General features: G+C 44.7%; 1 protein-coding gene across 1 annotated transcript; it reads right to left on the minus strand.

Moving 5' to 3' along the window:
* Positions 1-722: 722 nt before the first annotated feature.
* LOC118656678 (nuclear fragile X mental retardation-interacting protein 2-like) lies at positions 723-3,995 on the minus strand. The gene is given in 3 exon segments (XM_036310202.1): positions 723-1,976; positions 1,979-2,673; positions 2,675-3,995. Coding segments are annotated over 3 exon segments (2,082 nt in total). The 5' UTR covers positions 3,919-3,995; the 3' UTR covers positions 723-1,833.
* Positions 3,996-24,389: the final 20,394 nt, after the last annotated feature.

Below are 24,389 nucleotides of genomic sequence, written 5' to 3' on the forward strand. Positions count from 1 at the left end.
CACACACACACACATATATATATATATATATATATATATATATATATATATATTATGTATAAAAAGTTTTGTTTACATCAAGTGGAATTGGCAATCCATGCTTATACTTTTAAAATCTAAGCAGGGCAGAAATCCAGACTATAAAGATATTTATTCTATGTTGAGCCCAATAGCTTCTTTCAAAAACTACTTAAAAGCCTCAAATAGTCAACAAAACAAGAAAACTCATCCATACTACAGTCGCTCAAAACTGGACATTTCTTAATCAACAGGGTTGAGCAAAAGTAGTTGCTTTCTCCCTGAACAACCCAGGGTATCCAGTCTACTTTTATTAGAAGACTACACCTCTCCATAGAAATGCCCTGCTATTTTAACCTGTATCTGCCATACATGGATATACTAATTTCTGTGTGTGTAATGTGATGCTATATCAGGCCAGAGAACTTGTTTTTATGCCACTAACATCACCCAATCTTAAATTGGACCCTTTGTTTCTGCACACACACAAAAACTTATTTTAGCATGCTATATACAAGCTGCAGTGCAACAAGATGGCAATGTGATAAGACAGGGTCAATGCTCTTCTCTGCCCAAAAGAAAATTTCCAGAGTTTCACATTATTTCTTAAAAAAACCCATTTTGCTCTAGTAATAAAATATATTTATTAAGATATAATTAGAAAGCTAATAAGCTCAGAAGTATAATTTGCATGAAAACACATCTCCTATTGGCAGGGTTTATTATCTCCTCTCTGGCTAAAAACATTAAAAGTTTTAGTTTTCATGGAATTTTTTCTTCCCTTTAGGATATTTCTGAGAAATTAAAAGAATTTACAAAAAGGTACAGAAGTTTCTCTTTAGATGTTTGATGAAAAACAAGGAAAACAGCACATTTAGTGTTAGTGGCAGAGAGCAAGTTTGGAGCACCTACAGTTGAAAAGCAGAATATATTTTTGCTCCCACTTATATAATTACATTAAAAGATGGGCACAGGAGTATTTTTTTTATATTAAATATATAAAGCCAATTGTTTGTTATGTTACTTTTCTTTAAATGACACTCATGGATTCTTCACTTGTTAAAGTCCAATATGTAACTAAAAGCCAAGTGAACTATGTACCACCAACTATTCCAGAACTGTAAAACTTCAATGCCCTCCCCTAACCCTACCCAACAAAAAAATAAAAGAAAGAAAATATTTCCCCAACACCCCACAGAGGCTGCTTAACTCCTGGCAAGACATGCAAATCATACTTGCTAAAAAAATACACTCCTGCAAACTTCAAGGCATTTATCCAGCATTCTTGCAGGGCTCAAAGCATAACCAAAAGATTAAGGGAGGAGTGGGAGAAAATGTTGACTCATTCTGGGTTCCCTGTGATTAGTGTATCACTTTAGTCACAGAATAAGATACAGAGATCTCTTAAGTGGATCTGCTTTTCCAGTGGGTCATTTGTTGCCCAATTGATGACAGCAGGAACTTTAGAACCACAAGTCTGTATTCATTAATTACTTGCATTCACACTTAAAAACAAAAACTAACATAAGAAAAAAGAAAAAAAACTATTCAGTACCGGAGATTAAATAACCATGTGTTGTCTCTTGAAATAAATTTGATTCCTTAAGAAGTCTAATTACTTTCAGTTGCCTTTTTTTAAATAACTATATATATATATGTATATATATATATGTATATATATTTGTATATATTATCCTGTGATTCTACTTATGGTTCCTCTGCTGCGTTGAAGATCTAGGAGCATAAAAGCCTTGTGTCCCCCATGAACAGTGGCTCTAATGCTGCAGAAAGGTTACAAATAGGCAGTCTGGTCCTTCATTGATCTGGACTATCCATGGCTTCATTGTAAGTGATTATCCTTTTGGGATCTTGCTTCTGTAAATTCCAAACAGATTCCATTTCTTTAGTGTGATATACAATAGCAGCCCTCAGGTCAAAAGAACCCCAGCTATCATTCTTTCTAGGCCTCTCTGGTATCTCTGTTCTTTGGCGGAGCCTAACAAAGTGTTCGTAGGAGACGCCAGAGGATTTTGATTTTCTTCCTCGTAGTCCTTTGAGAGAAACACTAAAGCACCTTGACTACTGGTGTCTGCTTTTTGCAGGTCACCTATATGACTGGGCTCCAAGGATAAGGCTCCACTCTCATTAGTAGTCCCAGATTTTAGAATGCTGCCCAGAACTTGAGGACTAGTCCGTTTTTCCAGCTCGTAAGCCTTGGGAAACACAGGATGCTCAGTTCCTGAGGGGATTATTTCAGCACCCTGTGAAACCAAAGTGGCAGGATATTCCCCTTGAAATGTCACCTCCATCACTTTATGATCTGATGTCTTCCCAGTAACAGTCTCAGGAACAGCACTGGGCTCATTTATAAATGATAAACCCCACTGATTCTGGAAGATATCCCCTAGGTTTTGCTGATCGGTCTGAGAGGGTAGATCCACTTGAGCTGCGCTCACCAGCACAGTTTGCATATTTGAAGGGTAGATAAAAAGGCTAGTTGTAATTTGTTCAACAGCTGCTGAAGTCAGACTCTTGTCCTGGAGAACTGGATCAATCGCAGCAGAGATGAGTGTCATACTATTAGCAGCAGTAGTTAGCAGTGGCTGACCCCCTGGAGAATACACACTTGCATCAGTTCCTGCTAAAACAGGCCCTTAGAAAAGTTGGCAGAAGTACAGATTTCAGCGCTGACATAGGAACCTGGGATAACCGACTTGAAGATTGGGTCTGATTTTCCCCAGCAGATGATGAAGAGGATGAAGATGAAGATGGTGACACAGAAGAGTTCTGTACAGTTTTGTTGAGGTTTTCCTTAACTTTACTTGCATAACTTATTTTAGGAACTATTTTAGCACTGCTATTGTCCACTGGAAAAACTGGGGGTGGTTTAAATAGGGTCCACGAGTCCTCTTTGGAGGCAACAGCAGAAGCATGCTTTCCTTTAGGCCGATCATCAAACTTTTTGCTGCTCACACCAGGTTTAATATCAGAACTTTTCCACAGCATATCACCCACAGCAGGTTTTCCTCGACTCATTCCTCCAGGCCCAGTTTCATACTTCCAAATGGGCTTAGAACCATCCACTCGATTTCCCTTTTGTTCACTGTAGTCAGGCTTGAAAGTTTCAAGTCCCTGTTTTAAGGTTGGGACACTAGTCTCTTGTTGCATTATTTTGTCCTGCACTAAATTAAGGTTTTCACAACCCTTGGCACTGTTGCGCCTAGCTTTCCTTTTTTTAGGAGTGGTATATCTGCTCTCAGATCCACTGCCATCGTTATCTGCTCCTTTGCCCATATAACCATTAGTAATATAGCCAGAATTGTTTGTTACAACGCCATTTGGAATTGTTATAGTATCACTCTTATCTACAGACTGGTTCTCTCCAGATTTACTTTCATATGATTTTCCATTCTTTTTGCCCATACTGTTTTTCTGAATGAAATTCCTAGTTTTAATTCCTGCTTTCCCAAAGGTGCAGGACTTTATAGTCGGCTTCAGGTTAGTGTCTACAATTTGTTGGTTGCCATTGAGGACCCTGGAAATAGGGTTGGTAGCTTCATCAGAACCCAGGTTCTTTAAAGGTATTTCTCTTTCTCCAGTATTACCATTTAGTTCACCATATCCTGTTTTCTTCTTCGGCGTTTCCTGGTGCTGCTGGAGGGCGTGTTTCTGCTCATGTTTCAGAGGCTTTGGCTGGGCCTTGGGGCTGCCCTCTGTGCCATGCTGCAGGTATTGATGAGGCTGCTGGTGATGGTGATGGTGGTGGTGGTTGTGGCTGTGGTTGTAGAAATAATAATGGTGGTGGTGGTGCGGTGGCTGCTGCTGCTGCTGGGGGTGATGGTGCGGGTGGTGGTGGCTGTGATGGTGCTGAGGCTGTGGCTGGCCGGGCTTCTCCTCCATTGAAAGCGGCTGGGACTCCCTGGCTGAGGCTGCGGGCGGCTGCACCGTCAGGATCTGAGACCGCTTCCCCGGGCTCGCTCCGTATATCTCTGGTAAATTTCTTATTTCCATTTCAGTTAGCCCTTCTTCTGGAGAATTCTCTTCTTCTTTCAGTTGGGGCTTGTTCTTTTGTCTCCCCATTTGGCTGCCTGTTTGGGGTTGTGTCTGTCTATTAGGTAGATCGGCTACGACTCCAAGTCTCTGGTGCAGGACAATGTCAGACTCTGTTTGTGACTGGCCCTGAGTACTGTTTGCAGCTATCATCAATACACAGCTTGTGGATCCCTCAGCTGGGGTTGGGTGCCTTTGGGAAGACCAGGATGTATACCAAGGTTTGCTTTTTCCTAGCCCCAGGCTCAGAAAGAGATCAGGCAAAGACTCAAAGCCTCCAGAGATCTGCCTCTGCCTGTAGTCTGATTATCATTTTCTGAGTCTTAATGCACCTCAGGCTATAGATCACAGCAAGGTATAGACTCACCAGGGCGGGGCGAGAGTTTTTTCCAACAGGGTGGGGCAATTGCTTTCCTGCAGGCAAAGCTGCCTGGATGGTAAATGTCTCCCTGAGAAAGATGTCCTCTGCAGTATGAGGGAATGACTCATCACAGGAAACCAGGGTGGCTGCCTTCTGAGCCCCCAACCCTGGACTCTCCTCACACAACTCTAGTTCCCTCTGCCCTCCCTCTGCCAGAGCCCAAGGTGAGTGGATGCACATGAAATTTTGTGTGTTGGCCCTTTAATAGGGTGTCTGCATTTCCAACCATCTCTCCCTGGCTGACAGCAACCCTGCTGCTTTTCACAGCCAGATGTTATGAGTAACCTTCTCAGTTCTGGTTCTCTGGGTTAGGGACCCAGTTTGGGATTTAGACACCAAAGTTCTCAGTGGGCATCCCTCACAGCTGAGATATCCCTCCTGAACGCCAGCTGCCAGGAACCTGGCCAGCTCTTTCTCACCTCTGCCCTTCCGACCTGTCTCTATGTGGTCTCCACTTTCTGTCCTTGCTTATCAGGGTTCTCACCAGCTACTCCAGTTGATTATTCAGGATAGTTTTATGTATTTTAGCTGTAATTCCAGTTAATTCCTGGGAGAGTGTCTATGTAGTTTACACTTACTCTACCACCATTTTGGAACTCCTGTTCTTCTTTTTGAAGCATTTGTGAATGGGATTGTTTTCTTAGTTTGCCTACTTATAGTTCATTATCTATATATATAAAAGCCTAAGTGACCAGATGACTGGACAGCTGGGTGACCGGCCGGTAGCTATGACATGCACTGACCACTAGGGGGCAGATGTTCAATGCAGGAGCTACCCCCTGGTGGTCAGTGTGCTCCCACAGCAGGAGCGCCACTCAGCTGACAGATGGGCACCAGATGCTAGGCTCATGGCTGGTGAGCACAGCTGTGGCAGCACAAGCCTGTCCCACGGACACTCCCCTGTGTGCCAGAACAGTGGCAGCAGCAAGTGCAGTAGGGCTGGGATGAGCGTGAGTAGGTGGCACACAGCCTGGGCTTGGGTTCCTCCTGAGCCACCTGCACTTCCCGCACTACTTCATGGTGTATGGGATCGATGCGGACAGCCGGCTGGAGCTCGACGAGCTGGCGGGTAAGGCTGGGCTATGATGGCTTGGAGGTCCACTGATCCCCACAGGCCAGGCCAAGGGACCCTACCAGTACATGAATCTGTGCACTGGGCCTCTAGTTGATCTATAAAAATGCAACTGGGCCCTGGCTGGGTATATCAGTTGGTTGGAGCATCATCCTGTACACCAAAGGATTGTGGGTATAATTCCCAATTGGTGCACATGCCTAGGTTGCAGGTTCAATCTCCAGTCAGGTTATATACAGGGGCAGCCCATCTATATTTCTCTTTAACATCAATGTTTCTCTCTCTCTCCCTCCCTCTCTCTAAAAATCAGTGGATGGGAGAAAAAGAAAAAAGTAAAGGAAATGTATCCTCAGGTGAGAATTTAAATTTTTTAATTTTTTTAAAAATGCAACTCATTCTGGATATTTATTGTGTATCCTGCTATTTTGCTGAATTCATTTATCAGTTCCAGTAATTTTTTGGTGGAATCTTTAGGTTATCTATATACAGTATTGTGTCATCTTTAAACAATGACAGTTTTACTTCTTCCTTTCCAGTTTGGATCTCTTTTATTTCTTCTTGTCTGATCACGGTGGCTAGCACTGCCAGTACTATGTTCAATGGGAGTGGTGAAAGTGGACATCCCTGTCTTGTTCCTGATCTTAATGAAAATGCTTGTAGTTTTGCCCATTGAGTATGATGTTGGCTGTGGGTTTGTTATATGTGGCCTGTATCATGTAGAGATATGTTCCCACTATTCCCACATTGATGAGAGTTTTTATCAGAAATGGGTGCTGAATTTTGTCAAATGCCTTTTCTGTATCCATTAATATGATCATGTGGTTTTGACTTTTCTTTTTATGTGGTATATCACATTTATTGACTTGTGGATATCACATTTATTGACTTGTGTTGTACCAAACTTACATCCCAGAATAAATCCCACTTGATCATAGTGTATGATCTTTCTTATGTATTATTATCAGTTTGCTAATAATTTGTTGAGGATTTTTGCATTTATGTTCATCAAGAACATTGGGCTATTATTTTCTTTTTTTGTAGTGTCTTTATCAGGTTTTGGAATTAGGATAATACTGAAAATAATACATAAAATGAGTTTGAGAGTCTTCCCTCCTCTGGAAATTTTTGGAATATTTTGAGAAAGATAGATGTTAGTTTTTCTTTAAATGTTTGATAAAAATCACCTGTAAAGTCAGCCAGTCAAGAGCTTTGGTTCGTTGGAAGTTTTATTTTTATTTTTATTAATGATTCAATTTCACTAGCTGTAATCTGTGTATTCAGATTCTCTGATTCAGTTTTGGAAATTGTATGTTTTTAGGAATTTATTCATTTCATCCAGATTATCCAATTTGTTGGCATATAGTTGTTTGTAATATTTTCTTACAGTTCTTTGTATGAAATAGTCTGTACATTTAAAAATGTTGTTGCCAAGTTATGTAAACTCACATCTCTGTAAAAAACCTTTTTAAAGTAATTTTAAAAACATTCTACTTACTAAAAGAAAATAAAAATAAAGTAATTGTTGATAGATGCAGTTATTGACATTGTATTATTCATATTTTGATCTTTTTTGTCCTTATTCTTAAATAAGTCCCTTTAACATTTTTTTCATTTTTCTTTTTTTTAATTTTTTTTTTATTGCTTAAAGTATTACAAAGAGTATTACATATGTCTCCTTTTCCCGCCCCCCCCCCCCCGCCCTTGACAATCCCCTGGCCTCCCCTACCCCCCAGTGTCTTATGTCCATTGGTTATGCTTATATGCATGCATACAAGTCCTTTGGTTGATCTCTTACCCACCCCCCTCCTGCCCTCCCACCCTCCCTGGCCTTCCTGCTATAGTTTGACAGTCTGTTCGAGGCAGCTCTGCCTCTGTATCTATTTTTGTTCATAAGTTTATAATGGTCTTTATTATCCAGAAATGAGTGAGATCATGTGGTATTTTTCCTTCATTGCCTGGCTTATTTCACTTAGCATAATGCTCTCCAGTTCCATCCATGCTGTTGCAAATGGTAAGAGTTCCGTCTTTTTTACAGCAGCATAGTATTCCATCGTGTAGATGTACCACAGTTTTCTAATCCATTCATCTACTGATGGGCACTTAGGCTGTTTCCAGATCTTAGCTATGGTGAATTGTGCTGCTATGAACATAGGGGTGCATATATCCTTTCTGATTGGTGTTTCTGGTTTCCTGGGATATATTCCTATAAGTGGGATCACAGGGTCATATGGGAGTTCCATTTGTAGTTTTTTGAGGAAACTCCATACTGTCTTCCATAGTGGCTGCACCAGTCTGCATTCCCACCAGCAGTGCACAAGTGTTCCTTTTTCTCCACATCCTCTCCGGCACTTGTCGTTTGTTGATTTGTTGATGATAGCCAGTCTGACAGGTGTGAGATGGTACCTCATTGTTGTTTTGATTTGCATCTCTCGGATGATTAGTGACTTTGAGCATGTTTTCATATGTCTCTTGGCTTTCTGAATGCCCTCTTTTGAAAGGTGTCTATTTAGGTCCTTTGCCCATTTTTTGATTGGATTGCTTATCTTCCTTTTGTTAAGTTGTATGAGTTCCCTATAAATTTTGGAGATTAGACCCTTATCAGATATGACATTGGCAAATATGTTTTCCCACCCAGTGGGTTTTCTTGTTGTTTTGTTGATGGTTTCTTTTGCTGTGCAGAAGCTTTTTATTTTGATGTAGTTTGTTTATTTTCTCTTTAGTTTCTAATGCCCTAGGAGCTGTATCGGTGAAGAAATTGCTTCGGCATATGTCTGAGATTTTGTTGCCTTTGGATTCTTCTAGAATTTTTATGGTTTCCCATAGTACATTTAAGTCCTTTATCCATTTTGAGTTTATTTTTGTGTATGGTGTAAGTTGGTGTTCTAGTTTCATTTTCTTGCATGTATCTGTCCAATTTTCCCAACACCATTTATTGAAGAGACTATCTTGACTCCATTGTATGTTCTTGCCTCCTTTGTCAAATATTAATTGAGCATATTGGTTGGGGCTGATTTCTGGGCTCTCTATTCTATTCCATTGATCTATATGTCTGTTCTTGTGCCAGTACCAGGCAGTTTTGAGAACAGTGGCTTTGTAATACAGCTTGATATCTGGTATTGAGATCCCACCTACTTTGTACTTTCTCAGGATTGCTGCAGCTATTCGGGGTCGTTTTTTATTCCAGATGAATTTTTGGAGAGTACGTTCGAGGTCTGTGAAATATGCCATTGGTATTTTAATGGGAAGTGCGTTGAATTTATAGATTGCTTTGGGCAGTATGGACATTTTTTAAATATATATATATATTTATTGATTTTTTACGGAGAGGAAGGGAGAGAGATAGAGAGTTAGAAACATCGATGAGAGAGAAACATCGATGAGAGAGAAACATCGATCAGCTGCCTCCTGCACATCTCCCACTGGGGATATGCCCGCAACCCAGGTACATGCCCTTGACCGGAATCGAACCTGGGACCTTTCAGTCCGCAGGCCGACGCTCTGTCCACTGAGCCAAACCTGTTTTGGCGGCAGTATGGACATTTTAATGATGTTGATTCTACCAATCCAAGAACATGGTATGTTCTTCCATCTCTTTATGTCTTCCTCTATCTCTTTTTTCAACGTCCTGTAGTTTTCTGAGAAGAGGTCTTTTACCTCTTTAGTTAAGTTTATTCCTAGGTAGCTTAATTTTTTTGGTGTGATGGTAAATGGGATTGCTTTTTAAGTCTCTCTTTCTGCACATTCACTATTGGTATATAGAAATGCCATAGATTTATTGGTGTTAATTTTGTATCCTGCTACATTGCCAAATTCTTTTATTAAGTCTAATAGTTTATTGATGGATTCTTTAGGGTTTTTTAAGTATAATATCATGTCATCTGCAAATAAGGACAGTTTTACTTCTTCTTTTCCAATTTGGATGCCTTTTATTTCTTCTTCTTGTCTAATTGCAATGGCTAATACTTCCAGTACTATGTCGAACAGGAGTGGTGAGAGTGGACATCCCTGTCTTGTTCCTGTTCTTAGGGGAAATGGTGTTAGTTTTTGTCCATTGAGTCTGATGTTGGCTGTGGGTTTGTCATCTATGGCTTTTATTATGTTGAGATATGATCCTTCTATTCCCACCTTGCTGAGAGTTTTTATCAAAAATGGGTGTTGAATTTTGTCAAACGCTTTTTCTGCATCAATTGATATGACTATGTGGTTTTTTTCTTTCAATTTGTTTATGTGATGTATCACGTTTATTGATTTTCGGATATTGTACCATCCTTGCATCCCTGGGATAAATCCTACTTGGTCGTGGTGTATGATCTTTCTGATGTACTGCTGGATCCGATTTGCTAAGATTTTGTTGAGGATTTTGGCATCTATGTTCATGAGGGATATTGGCCTGTAATTCTCTTTCATTGTGTTGTCTTTACCTGGTTTTGGTATTAGGGTGATGCTGGCTTCATAGAATGAGCTTGGAAGTGTTCCTTCCTCTTGAATTTTTTGTAGTAGTCTGAGGAGGATAGGTTTTAGTTCTTCCTTGAATGTTTGGTAAAACTCCCCTGTGAAGCCGTCTGGTCATGGGCTTTTGTTTGCTGGAAGCTTTTTGATGACTGCTTCAATTTCGTCCATAGTTATTGGCCTATTGAGATTTTTAGATTCTTCCTGATTGAGTTTTGGAATGTTGTATTTTTCTAGGAATATGTCCATTTCCTCCAGGTTGTCTAGTTTGTTGGAGTAGAGTTGTCCATAGTATTTTTTAACAATCATTTGTATTTCTGTGGGATCTGTTATTATTTCGCCTCTATCATTTTTGATTTTGTTGATTTGGGTCCTTTCTCTTTGCTTCTTGGTGAGCCTGGCTAGAGGTTTGTCAATCTTGTTTATCCTTTCAAAGAACCAGCTCTTTGTTTCATTGATTTTCTGTATTGTTTTTTTGGTCTCTATGTCATTTATTTCTGCTCTAATCTTTATTATCTCCTTCCTTCTGCTCACTCTGGGCTTTTCTTGTTGCTCTCTTTCTAATTCTTTGAGCTGTAGATTTAGATGATATACTACCATTTTTTCTTGTTTGTTGAGATAGGCCTGTAGAGCTATAAACTTCCCTCTCAGGACTGCTTTTATTGCGTCCCAAAGGTTTTGGATTGTTGAGTTTTCATTGTCATTAGCTTCCAGGATGTTTTTAATTTCTTCTTTGATCTCATTGGTAACCCAATCAATATTTAATAACGTGCGATTCAGCTTTCAAGTGTTTGAGTATTTTGAGTTGTTTTTATTGTAGTTTATTTCTAATATTATGCCATTGTGGTCTGAGAAGATGCTTGGTATGATTTCAATCTTCTTGAATTTGGGGAGACTTTGTTTGTGACCCAATATGTGGTCTATTTTTGAAGATGTCCCATGAGCACTTGAGAAGAACGTATATTTTGTGGCTTTGGGGTGAAATGTTCTGAAGATGTCAATTAAGTCCATCTGATCTAGTGAGTCATTTAGGATTGCTGTTTCTTTGCTGATTTTTCGTCTAGCGGATTTATCCAGTGATGTCAGTGGTGTATTAAAGTCCCCCACTATGATTGTATTGTTGTCGATCTCTCCCCTGATATCTTCCAGGAGTTTTCTTATGTATGTGGGTGCTCCTGCATTGGGTGCATATATGTTTATCAGGGTTATATCCTCTGGTTGTATTGATCCCTTTAGTATTATGAAGTGGCCTTCCTTATCTCTTTTTATGGCCTTCACTTTGAGGTCTATTTTGTCTGATATAAGTATTGCTACCCCAGCTTTTTTTTTCATTTCCATTTGCCCTAAAGATATTTTTCCATCCCTTCACTTTCAGTCTGTGTGAGTCCCTTCTAATGAGGTGGGTCTCTTGTAGACAGCAAATATATGGGTCATGTTTTTTTATCCATTCAGCCACTCGATGTCTTTTGATTGGACCATTTAGTCCATTTACGTTTAAAGTTATTATTGAAAGGTACTTGTTTGTAACCATTTCTATTTTTTTGTGTGGCTGTTTTCTTTCTGGGCTTTTTAGTTCTTCTTTTTACACCAGTCCCTTTAGCATTTCTTGCATTGCTGGCTTGGTGGTGATAAACTCCCTTAGCCTTTTTTTGTCTGTGAAGCTTCTTATTTCCCCTTCAATTTTGAATGATAGCCTTGCTGGATAGAGTATTCTTGGATTCAGTCCTTTGCTTTGCATCACTTTGTAAATTTCTGTCCATTCTTTTCTGGCCTGATGTGTTTCTGTTGAGAAATCATTTGATAATCTGATGGGGGATCCTTTGTAGGTAACTCTCTGTTTCTCTCTTGCAGCCTTTAAGATTCTGTCTTTGTCTTGTACATTTGCCATCGTTATTATGACATGTCTTGGTGTGGGTCTTTTGGGGTTCATCTTGCCTGGGACTCTCTGTACTTGTGTAACTTTTTTCTTCCCCATATCTGGGAAGTTTTCTGACATTATTTCTTCAAATAGATTTTCTAATCCTTGCTGCTCTTCTTGTCCTTCTTGCAGCCCTATTATGCGTAGGTTACTTCATTTCATGTTGTCCCAAAGCTCCCTTAGGTTCTCCTCCTGCTTTTTAATTTTTTTCTCCAGTTGCTGTTCAGATTGAGCTTGTTTCTCTGTCTTATCTTCTAATTCACTAATTCGGTCCTCTGCTTCTTCTAGTCTGCTGTTGAAACTTTCCATGGTGTTTTTGATTGTAGCTATATCACTTTTCATTTCTTCCTGATTCTTGCATAGGTTGTTGATTTTCTCATCCATCCGGTGAATGAATTGTACAACCATTATTCTGAATTCTTTTTCGGTCATGTTGCATGCCTCAACTTCATTAATGTCCTCCTTTCTTGGTGACTCCTCATTGTCTTTCCTCTGGGTGTTGTTTCGTCTCTTCATTCTGATTATCTCCCGATGGTTCAAACGTTGAGTTGCATGGGCCTGGGCCGTGTGCAGTGGGAGCCTCCCACCACCCTAGTGTCACTGAAGAGCTCTGACACTAAGATGTGTGGTTGTTGTGGGTTGGTGGGAACCAGGCTCGCTCAGAGTCAGTGTTGTCAGGGCTCAATGTGGCCTCCTACGCGCCCTTAGAATCAGGGACCCTGCCTGCACCGTGCTGAAACAGAGACCCCCCCTGAAGCGTGCTAAAAACCAGAGCCCCCTAGCGTGTGCCAGGAGTCAGAGTTCCCCAGAATCCAGTATCAGAGTCTCTGTTGCTTCGCATGACCTTGCCTTGAGAATCAGGGTCCCTGTGTGCCCTTGCACCAGGAATTGGAGTCACTGGCTCTTAGTATGAATGCACAGGAAATCAGGATCTCAGGTGCAGGTGAAAAGAAACACAGTCAAGTCACTGGTGCTTGGTGCTGCCTCCTGCCCAGAGAATCGGGGTCCCTGGGCCTGTGATACGAGGGACAAATTCCCAGTGTTCGCGCGATTGCTCCCAGCCCAGGGCTCCGAAGCCGGCAGTGCACGTAGGCTCAGCCCTGGGGTTTGCGCATTTGCTCCCAGCCCAGGACTCCTGAACCTTGCCCTAAGCGGGATCAGTTCCAAGGTGCTCGTGCACTTCCAGACTAAAGTTCCTGGAGCACTGAGGCCCCGGCAAGGGGTGGGTCTATCAGTTAGTTACTCTAGCGCTGCCCGCAAGCCTGCGGGAAGGGGGTATGGGCTCTGTTACTCATGGATCTGCCGCGGGGATTTCTGAACTTTTGGTGTCCGCAGGTCTGTAGCTGTGGTCACAGGTCTCTGTCCCCAGTGGCTGCAGGGTCCTGATATGCATCTGAGATTAGACTGGGTGGTGCTGAGGCCAGGATCCTAGTCTCAAGCAACTCTGTTTCCCAAGATGGCGTGGTCGCCGTGCCTGTGCTGGCCACCCAGGAGTGTCCAAGCAGGGAGTGGGACTCTGCCGCCTAAGACTGCCCGATTTAGCAGCCCCTTAGAAGACCTGCAGAATCTAACTGTCCCTAGCTCATACACACACACCACATGCGTCCACACACTCCTCTATCACTTCCTTGCGCTCTCACACTCTCTCCCTCCCTACCTTCCTGCTGGTCGCCATTTTGGAAGCCTCCCTTTAACATTTCTTATAATACTGGTTTGGTGGTGATAAACTCCTTTAGCTTTTTCTTGTCTGAGCTCTTTATTTCACCTTTAATTTTAAATGACACCCTTAGTGGTTAAGTAGTCTTAGTTGCTTTTCATCACTTTGAATATTTCTTGCCAAATCCTTCTGGCCTCCAAAGTTTCTGTTGAGAAATCAGCTGATAGTCATATGGGAGCTCCCTTGTAAATAAATAACTTTTTCTCTTGCTGCTTTTAAGACTCTTTCTTTGTCTTTAACCTTTGGCATATTATTATGTGTCTTGGTGTGGGCCTCTTTGGGTTCATTTTGTTTGTGACTCTTTGTACTTTCTGGACTTGAGCATCTTTCCCCTTCACCAGATTAGGGAAGTTTTCAGTCATTATTTCTTCAAATAGGTTCTCAATTTCTTGCTCTTTCCCTTCCCCTTCTGTTATCCCTATGATATAAATGTTGCTATGCTTGATGTTGTTGCAAAAACTTCTTAAAATATCTTCATTTTTCTAGATTTTTTTCTTTTTGCTGCTATGATTGGCTGTTTTCTACTACCTTGTTTTATAAATAGCTCATGTGATCCTCTGCTTCATCTAGTCTACTGTTGATTCCTTCTAGTATATTCTTCATTTCAGTTCTTGTATTCTTCATTTCTACTTTTTTATATATAACTAGAGGCCCGGTGCACAAAAATTTGTGCACTGGTGGCGGGGGAGGGGGATGTCCCTCAGCACCACTTGTGCCCTCTCACAGTCTGGGACCCCTCGGGAGATAACGACCTGCTGGCTTAGGCCTGCTCCCGGGTGGCAGAGGGCAGGCCCAATCCCTAGGTGCCTGCCCCACAGCCCCTGGTCGGGCTCAGAGCAGGGCCGATTGGGGAGTTGGGGCGCCACCCCCTGTCATGCACAGAGCAGGACCAATCAGGGGGTTGGGGCACTCCCCCCTGTCACACTCAGGGCAGGGCTGATGGGGAGGTTGTGGCTCCACCCCATCACACACAGAGCAGGGCCCATGGGGGGTTGGGGTGCCGCACCCTGTCATACACAGAGCAGGGCCGATCAAGGGGTTGGGGAGCTCCCCCCTATCAGGCACAGAGCAGGGCGGATCAGGAAGTTGCGATGCCACCCTCAGTCACGCTCAGGGTAGGGCCGATTGGGGGGTTGGGGCGCCGCCCCCTGTCACACTCAAGGCAGGGTCGATGGGGAGGTTGGGGCGCCACCCCCTGTCACCCACAGAGCAGGGCCAATCAGGGGGTTGGGGCACTCCCCTCTGTCACACTCAGGGCAGGGCCAATGGGGAGGTTGTGGCTCCACCCCATCACACACAGAGCAGGGCCCATGGGAGTGTTGGGGAGCTCCCCCCGTCACACTCAGGGGAGGGCCGATGGGGAGGTTGTGGCTCCACCCCGTCACACACAGAGCAGGGCCCATGGGGGGTTGGGGCACCACACCCTGTCACACAAAGAGTAGGGCCGATCAAGGGGTTGGGGAGCTCCCCCCTATCAGGCACAGAGCAGGGCCGATCAGGGGGTTGGGGCGCCTTCCCCTTTCACGAACAGAGCAGAGGGGATAGGGAGGTTGTGGCCCCGCCCCCTGTCACACACAGAGCCACAGAGAGATCAGGGGGTTTGGGCGCTGCCCCCTGTCACGCTGCTCCAGAGGCCAGTAGGCCTCGTGGCTCCGCTGATCCCAGGCAGGGAGGCCTCGCTGCTTTGCTGATCCCGGTGCTGGGAGGCATATTACCATTTTACTATATAGGATAGAGGCCTGGTGCACGGGTGGGGGCCGGCTGGTTTGCCCTAAAGGGTGGGGGTCCCGCTTGGGTGCCTGGACAGCTTGGGTGAGGGGATGATGGCTGTTTGCAGCTGGTCACACCCCCTTCAGGGTGGGGGTCACCACTGGGGTGCCTGGCCAGTCTGGGTGAGGGGCTGAGGGCCATTTTCAGGCTGGCGGGTGACTGAAGCTACCAGCCTCTCCTTTTTTCCTTTTTTTTTTTTTAATTCTGGGATTTATTTTTGTTCTATGGCTGTCACTGGAGCTGAGAGCCGGCTTTAGCTCAGACCTCGGCTGCTGAAAGCAGGTTTCTGGACTTTGTTTACCTTCTGTATTTGAAACTTTGTTGCGACTCCAGCTCTGAGATCTCGGCTGACTGAAAGCAGGTTTCTGGGGTTTTGTTTAGCTCCTATATTTGTAACAATGTTTCTTAGAGTGCAAGCTCAGAGCCCAGCAGTGGCAGGCGGGAACGTTGGCTTTATCTGTTACTGGAGCAAGCAAGCCTCCCTGTTGGCTTCAGCTGCCTGGTTGCTGGCCGCCATCTTGGTTGGCAGTTAATTTGCATATCTCCCTGATTAGCCAATGGGAAGGGTAGCAAAGTTATGGCTAATTACCATGTTTCTCTTTTATTAGATAGGATTTTTAGGTTTTTCTTTGTGCTGTTGAAGTTCTGACAAAGTTCCTTGAGCATCCTTATAACCATTGTTTTGAACTCTATAGCTGGTAGTCTGCTTGCCTTCATTTCATTCATTTATCCTGTTCTTTCATTTGGGACTGTTTTTCTTTCCCCATTTCAGGTGCCTCCCTGTGTTTGATTTTATATATTAGGTAGATCTGCTATGTTCCCATCTTGGTAGAGTAGCCTTGTGTAATAGGTGTCCTGTAGTGCCCGATGGTGTAGCTCTCCAGTCACCCAAGCTGCACTCTCTGTGTAGATTGTGTGCACCCTTTTGTTGTAGTTAAACCTTGATTGCTATGTTTATACAAACAATCAGCCAAATTGAATACGATAAATAAATTGGTCTTGATTTGGCTCTTTTGATAAACATAGGGGTAATTTTGAGGAGAAAAATTCTATTTCAATAGAGGTTATTAAAACTGAAATATTTTCTTTCCCTTCCACCCGACCATTTGTTACAGTTTGTATCCTCCAGGTCACAAGCCCACCTCCTTCTATGCCCAGGCCTCATCGTCCCTCTGACAGACAGCAAGGATCTCTTGGCTCTGAAAGAAACCTTCAACCCGCCTCAGCACAAAGCAGCTACAGAAGAAATCCTGCGTCCCCTTTCCCTGAAATAATTCAGAGCCAGGATCCTTGAGGGAATATATTAAGCAGTAAGACAGACATGAGCAGAGCAAGGACGATGGGCCAACTAGCGCTACCAGATGTAACTAAATCTTTCCACCTCTACGTATGTAAGACAAGGGGACTCTCCAGAAGCAAGAGGGAACTAGGCTGCAGATGAAGCAGCCCGGGAGGCTGCCCTCCAACCAGTGGGGCCTCTACAGATTCTGATGACTTTTTCAGACCCTGACCTACCCACCTCACCAGCTTACACGGAAATATACCCAATCTAGAAAAGCTGAAATCCATAACCAATCTTTGCTCAAATTCTTACAGGCTTTACAGTCTACTCATAAAGCAATCCAGAAGCATGTCTGAGATGCTCTGCCTGTACCAACTTCTGATCCGGTTTATCCCTTCCCCCCTGGTGACTCTGTTTAGGTAAAGAAATGCCACCCAAGGACTGACTCCTACCTGGAAAGGATCACCCCCACGGCAGTCAAGGTCAACGGGATCCCGATGTGGCTTCATCACACCCGGCTTAAGACAGCCAGGCAAAATAGAGAGTGCAGGACTCTTTGGACCTCTAGAGATTACTACTGGCCCTCGTTCCCAGCCCTTATCTTATAAACAGGCCCACTGACTTTATTCGACAGAGAATTAATTCTATCAAGCTTATAGTCCTCAAAGACAATATAACTCCCTCCACAACAATGACCAAAAAAAGTCAATGATTTGACTCATGCACATAAAACCAGTAGGGAATGAAGCATCCATCTTATATAAAAACTGCTGTTTGAAATTTTAACCCTGCTATTTTGGCTTCTGTAAACACTTGCTTGCTTAAATAATAAGGAAAATAGCACTACTCCCATTCCAGAGAGGCCATAAACTATGTCCCAGACAGAGTTTCAGTGCTGGCACCAGGCCAGGCCTTGAGATAGAGTCTCACGGCCCCTTCCCAGCACTCAGGCGTTCTTTCTCAGAAGGCCTGGAACTCTCGTTACAAATTTGGGAGACAAAGGACTGGAAAAAGTATAAAGAAAGAGAGTTGCCTCCAGGTTGGGGGACCCAGAATTTGAAAGACACATTTTTCTCTGGGCCTGTGCAGAATTAAAATGTAACTCCCTTTCTCTAAGCATTGCTTGGTATTTTCTCTGGTCTTCTGTAACAGGGATAACCACCTGGTTGAAAAAGATAGATTGATTAAAAATTAAAATGGTAGACAGTAGCTCTCTAGGAACCTGAAAATTCTGAAAAATGGGCCTAAAATCCCTACAGATACTAAACATATTGTGAAACCACCTTCTATGCAACATATTATCCAACATGGGAAAAGGCAGTGATTTCAAGTACATTCAGCTGTCCTCCCTTTGGGCCAATTGATGTGACTCTTACTTAGTGTTACTAAGTGTCTTTCACCAAGTGGTTCCGGAACAGGCCACCCAGAGGCTGCTTGGGTCAAATCACGGTGTGGAGATGGACACAGCACCGGTGAGTGGGTCAGGGTGAGGGATTATGGAGAAGCTGGCCTGGAGACAGTCAGCATGGAATTCCGGTCTCAGGTGCTTCATGGAAGGTGCGTGGGATTAGGGAAGGTGAGGGAGGGAGTGACTTCTCCCATGACTCAGAGAGAACGGCAGAGGGACACGGATCAGGGTCAGTAGGGAGCGGCACTCCCTCCACACCCCTCAGCAACGGGACCAGTCCTGCTACCAGATGTGGCTTTGGAGTCACCCAGGATGGGAGCCTTCCACGGTGCCCTGCCACCTGCTCTTGGGCGCCCAATGGCACGTGCACAGACGCGGCTGGTCCCAGGCTGAGGGGTGGGGCATCTGTTGTGGTGAGCTTGTGAGTCCCACTGGACCTAAGGCCCTGGCCCCAAATTCCATTCTATCCAGTGCTCTAACAGTGTCTCTATTCTAACAGAAATAGCAGATGTGGCTGAGGCGATGGCCTATGGTGCATGGTGGGGGGCTGCCCAGCTTAAGCACGATGTTTCAGACTGTCTTAATGTATTCAGCTCCATCTGGATGCAAATTCCTGCAGCAGGAGTTTACTCTTGAAAGGTGTCTGCCAAGGATATGGGTGTGCGTGCTTAAGTGTGTATGTGAGGCAGAGGCAGAGTAGATGTTATAGGTGGGCAGGTAGGTGGCAGGTAGGTGGTAGGTAGAGAGAGAAATAGCTGAAATGAGAGGACAAGTGTGCATGTGGGTGCCTTGCTGTGTGTTCACACACTTAGGAGCCCCAAACACCACACAGATGGGCTGTAGCTGATCAGATCCTCCTGCACAAGCAGCCAGAGGGGGAGTGCAGCTGAGGTGGTTCCCGGGAACCTGGAGAGCTAAACCCAAACACCTGGTGGCAGGTCTTAGTGCTACTGGGATGGCTCTTATGGAGATGAAGCAGGTGAACTGGGCACTTAGTCATGCCTTTTCTCCTGCAAACTTAAAACCTACATTCCACTCATCTCACCTACTCCCAAGTCCTAGACACTTTGTCTCTTACGTTCAGGATGACCTTGGCATCAACTTGGGGCACAAAAAATGCAAGACCCACTGGGTCAGGCCAAGAGGAGGTCCAGGCTGCCTACGCCCAGCCAGTATTGGCCACATTCCAGAAGACGTCCACTTCAGTCAAAGCCACCCACCAACTGCTCCAAATTAGAGAAAGTTAGAACCATCAGCAATGCTTCTACCTTTAAAATGGCCACATTAGCCATGATACCTGCTTTGGAGCTTTGCCCAGAGTGGGGACTCACTTATGCTGCCAAACTTGTCGAAGAACCATGAAGCCAACCTTTGTCTCAACAAGCATTGGGCGAGCATCTTCTAAACCAGTGGTTCTCAACCTTCTGGCCCTTTAAATACAGTTCCTCATGTTGTGACCCAACCATAAAATTATTTTCGTTGTAATGTTGCTACTGTTATGAATTGTAATGTAAATATCTGATATGCAGGATGGTCTTAGGCGGCCCCTGTTGAAAGGGTCGTTTGACCGCCAAAGGGGTCGCAACCCACAGGTTGAGAACTGCTGTAATCTAAACCCATGTCCTAAGCTAAAGATAGAGAATTCAAAAGGCAGACCCACACATACAAGGAGTGTGCAGTCTAGTGGGAGTGATATGCCACTAGAAACACTCTCAGTACAATGTGATAAGGGACTGCAGGTATTCAGCCAGCATTTATGTGGGACTCTTTGTGGATGTAGCATTAGAGACAAGGAGATGAACGCTCAGCCTGATTTTGAGGGGCTTATGGTTTAGTGAGTATAAAAGTCTAGGAAGACTCTGGAGAGCATGCTTTAACACAGTGGTCGCCAACCGGTGGTCCGTGGGCCACTGGTGGTCCGTGAGGTCCGAAAGGTTGGCGACTGTTGCTTTAACAGTTGTAACAGAGCCTTCTACAATTACAGAGGATGGGCACCTATCCCCCCGGGAGGATGGTGGTGAGTCTGAGAAACGCTTTCATAGAGGAGGTGACACCTGAGCGAGAGGTAAACGATGCATAGGGACCACACAGGTGAGACAGTAAGGAAGAGCATTCTAGGAGGGGAACAGCCTGCAAGTGCGGACGACAGAAAGTGGTGTGTTCTGCCCCTGGATTCTGGGGCCCGCACTCTCCTGTCCTTGTCCTGCTCCTCGTCCTCCAATGCCCCGTGCTCCTGGCCTCCCTGTTCGACGTAGACATGCCTCAGCTGCTCAGATCTGAACCTCTCTCTCTCAGATTCATATCCCTCTTTGCTCATCACATGCAATTTCATGGCCGTAAACACCATCGCTGTGCTGGTACCTCCAGCATGAATCTTTCTTGTTAACTCCAGGCAGGTTTATCCCGCTGCCAACTCCACAGGTCTCCTTTAGCTTGGGGATGGAGAGGTCTAACAGCATCTGAAACCGACAAAGCCAAAACCAGCTCCTGCTTTCTCCCACCAGACAGCTCACCCCACATCTGCCCCGTCCATGGATGCTGCTGGTTGTTCAGGCCATGCAAGTTGGCATCATCTTTGACTCTTCTTTCTCTCTCACCTCATATCAAATCCGTCTACAAATATTGCTAGGCCTACATTCAAAATACATCCAGAATCTCGCCTCCTCTTGTGCCTTCCATTGCTACTCCCCTGGGGAGGCCTCCACCCTGGCCTCTTAGCTGGGCCTCTGCTCCAGCCCTTGCCCCCTATAGTTAATCTGCAACCCAATATCCCGAATGATCTTTTAAAAACTGTTTTATTGATTTTTTTAGAGAGAGAGGAAGGGAGAAGGAAAGGGAGCTAGAAACATTGATGAAAAAAGGAAACATCAATCGGCTGCCTTCTGCATGCCCCACACTGGGGATTGAGCCTGCAACCCTGGCATGTGCCCTGACCGGGAAACGGACTGGCAACCTCTTGGTGCATGGGTAGACACTCAACTACTGAGCCACACCAGCTGGGCCTGTGATGCTTTTTGTTTCTTTTCAGTGATGCTTTTAAAAAACAGGTCAGGTCATGTCACTCCTCTGCTCAAAATACAGCATCGTTCCTCCAGAAGTTAAACATAAAATGACCATGTGGCCTGGAAATGCCACTCTGGGTACACACCCACAAGAATTGAAAGCAAGTCTCACAGAGATATTTGCACGCCCATGTTCATAGCTGCCTTATTCACAAGAGCCAAATTGTGGAAGTGGCCCGAGTGTCCTGCCCAACAATGGCTAAATAGATAAACACAATGTGGGCTGGCAGAGATGATGGGATATTACTTAGCCTTGAAAAGGAAGGCATCCCAACACCTGCTACAATATGATGGACCTTGAAAACTTATGCAGAGTGACATAAGCAAGTCACAGGAAGAAAACTGCTATATGGTCCCATGTATACAAGGTTTCCAGAGTAGTCAAATCCAGAGACAGAAAGTAGAATGGTGGTTGTCAGGCCTGGGGGAGAGAGGGGGGAGTTACTGTGTAATGGGTGCAAAGTTCCAGTTTTGTAAGATAAAAACCTTCTGAAGATGGACAGTAGAGATGGCTGAACAACAATGTGACTACACACTGAGCCATACACTTAAAATGATTATATTACAACTAGAGGCCCGGTGCATGAAAATTCATGCAGTGGAGGGGGCGGGGGGTCCCTCAGCCTGGCCTGTCCCCTCTCACAGTTCGGGAGTCCTCAGGGGCGGGAGGCGACCCAGAAATCAGAGGAAGGCAAGGCCCGCATCACACCTCCACTGCTGCCACTACCGACAGTGCAAGCCTCAGCCAGCCCTGGTTACCTGTGCCTTGGGAGGCCCTGGGTGACTGGGCAGCCACCATCCAAGGCTTTCCTGCACTTCGGGCTGGCCCTGGGTGGCTGGGGGTCTGAGGGGACTGAGGGACTCCATAGGCAGGCATGCGGAGCAGCTGTGCCCACCTGGGGGCAGGCCCGGCCTTGCCGCATGCCTGCCACCCCGGCGGGGATGAGGGGACAGGGCACCACCATCTGGGGGCTGTGGACACTGCCATCTTTGAGGGTGTGGCAGTCAATTAGCATATTCCTCTTTATTGGCTGTGGGTGCTGCCATCTTGTGAGGGTGTGATGGTCAATTAGCATATTCCCTCTTTATTAGATAAGATAGTAAATTGTGTGCTACGTATACGTTACTACAATTTAAAAAAACCTTCAATGGCTTCTCCTCTCACCCAGTATGAAGCCCAAGCTCTTAGATCCTCCCCGATTTGCCTCTTTGTTAGCTCTCTGGCCTCAGCTCCTGCCACTTTACCCCTCACTCACTCCTCCAGCTCACTCGCCTACTTTTGGTTCCTTGGGTCCACTAAACAAGCTGTCCCCTGGTGCCTCCCACAGAGCCAGTCCAGAGCTGGCATGGGAATGCTGGGCCATCTTGGGGGTCCTTGTGAACTTGATCACCAGTGGGTCCTGTCTCTGGGTCCTCACAGGTGATTACTGGTAGCGAAAACAGTCATAGTAACAGTGATATTTATAATGAGCCTGGCCGCCATTTCATAAATGCTGTGTGTGAGGTGATGTGCAGGAAGCATCAGGTCCCACCACGTCTGACCCTACAGCTGGCAAGGTCACGGGTAGGCGCTATCATCATAACACTTTGCAGATAAGGAAGCTGAGGCTTAAAAGTGACTAAATGAGGAAGCCCACTGATGGAGAACATATTTGGCAGTGATACATCTGAGAAAGGGTTAATATCCAAAATATATAAGGAACTCATATAACTTAACAAAAGGAAGACAAACATCCAATTAAAAATGGGCAAAGGACCTAGCCACTTCTCCAAACCAGGCATATAGATGGCCAGAAGACATATGAGAAAATGCTCAGTCACTGATCATCAGAGAGATGCAAATGAAAACAACAATGAGGTATCATCTCATACCTGTCAGAATGGCTGTCATCAACAAATCAACAAACGACAAGTGCTGGCAAGGATGTGGAGAAAAGGGAACACTCGTGCACTGCTGGTGGGAATGCAGACTGGTGCAGCCACTATGGAAGACAGTATGGAGTTTCCTCAAAAAAAAAAAAATAAAAAAAATGGAACTGCCATTTACCCAGTGATCCCACTTCTAGGAATATATTCTAAGAAACCTGAAATACTCATCAGAAAGAATGTATGCTCCCCTGTGTTCATAGCAGCACAATTTACAATAGCTAAGACCTGGAAACAGCCCAAGTGCCCATCAGTAGACGAGTGGATAAAAAAGCTGTGGCACATTTACACCAGGGAATACTATGCAGCTGTAACAAAGAAGGATCTCTTACCTTTTGAGACAGCATGGAGGGACCTGGAGAGTATCATGCTAAGCAAAATAAGTCAATCAGAGAAAGACAAGCATCACATGATCTCACTCATGTGGAATCTAATGAACAAAATAAACTGATGAACAAAATAGATCCAGAGACAGAGAAGCATAGAACATAGACTGTGGAATCTCAGAGGGGACGTGGGAAGAGATCAACTAGAGAACTTGTATGCATATATGCTTAACCCATGGACACAGACAATAGGGTGGAAGGCCTGGGGCGGCGGACAAGGGGTGGGCTAGAAGGGGTCAATGGGGGAAAAGAGGGGACATATATAATATGTTCAACAATAAAGATTTAATTAAAAAAAAAAGACTAAATGACTCACTGAAAACAGCCCATGCTGGAGGACTTGTTGGTGGAAGGTGCACAGAGCCCTGTCATAATGCTGTACTGCCAGGGTCAGTCGCAGCTCCACCTCAGTCCCTGGTGATTGGGTCAGCTTCGTAATGGGTTTCCTATGTTTGGATTTTTGAGGTCTGGGTAGTTACTACAATCTGTGACCTAGTGAACCTTTTCACCCACGGATTCTCAACACTAGTTGCACCTTAGAATCACCCAGTAAATTTATAAAAGAAAAATGATTGCCTGGGCCCCGCCTGGAGAAAATGAAATCAGAACCTTTGACAGTGGGCCTTGGCTTTGTATTTTATTAAAACACTAGAGGCCTGATGCACGAAATGCATGCAAGAGCAGGCCTTCCTTCCCCCGGCTGCCGGCACCAGCTTCCCTCTGGCACCCGGGACCCAGGCTTCCCTCGCAGCCCCAACTTCATCCAGAAGGTCATCTGGAGGGACATCTGGTCTAATTAGCATATTATGCTTTTATTATTATAGATTACTTAGGTAATTCCAATAAAAGCCCAACTGGAGAACCACTGATGACAGTTCATCGAAACCACCTGGACAGAGCCCTTAACACA

The sequence above is a fragment of the Myotis myotis genome, unplaced genomic scaffold, assembly GCF_014108235.1.
Source record: "Myotis myotis isolate mMyoMyo1 unplaced genomic scaffold, mMyoMyo1.p scaffold_m19_p_5, whole genome shotgun sequence".
Classification (NCBI taxonomy): Eukaryota; Metazoa; Chordata; class Mammalia; order Chiroptera; family Vespertilionidae; genus Myotis; species Myotis myotis.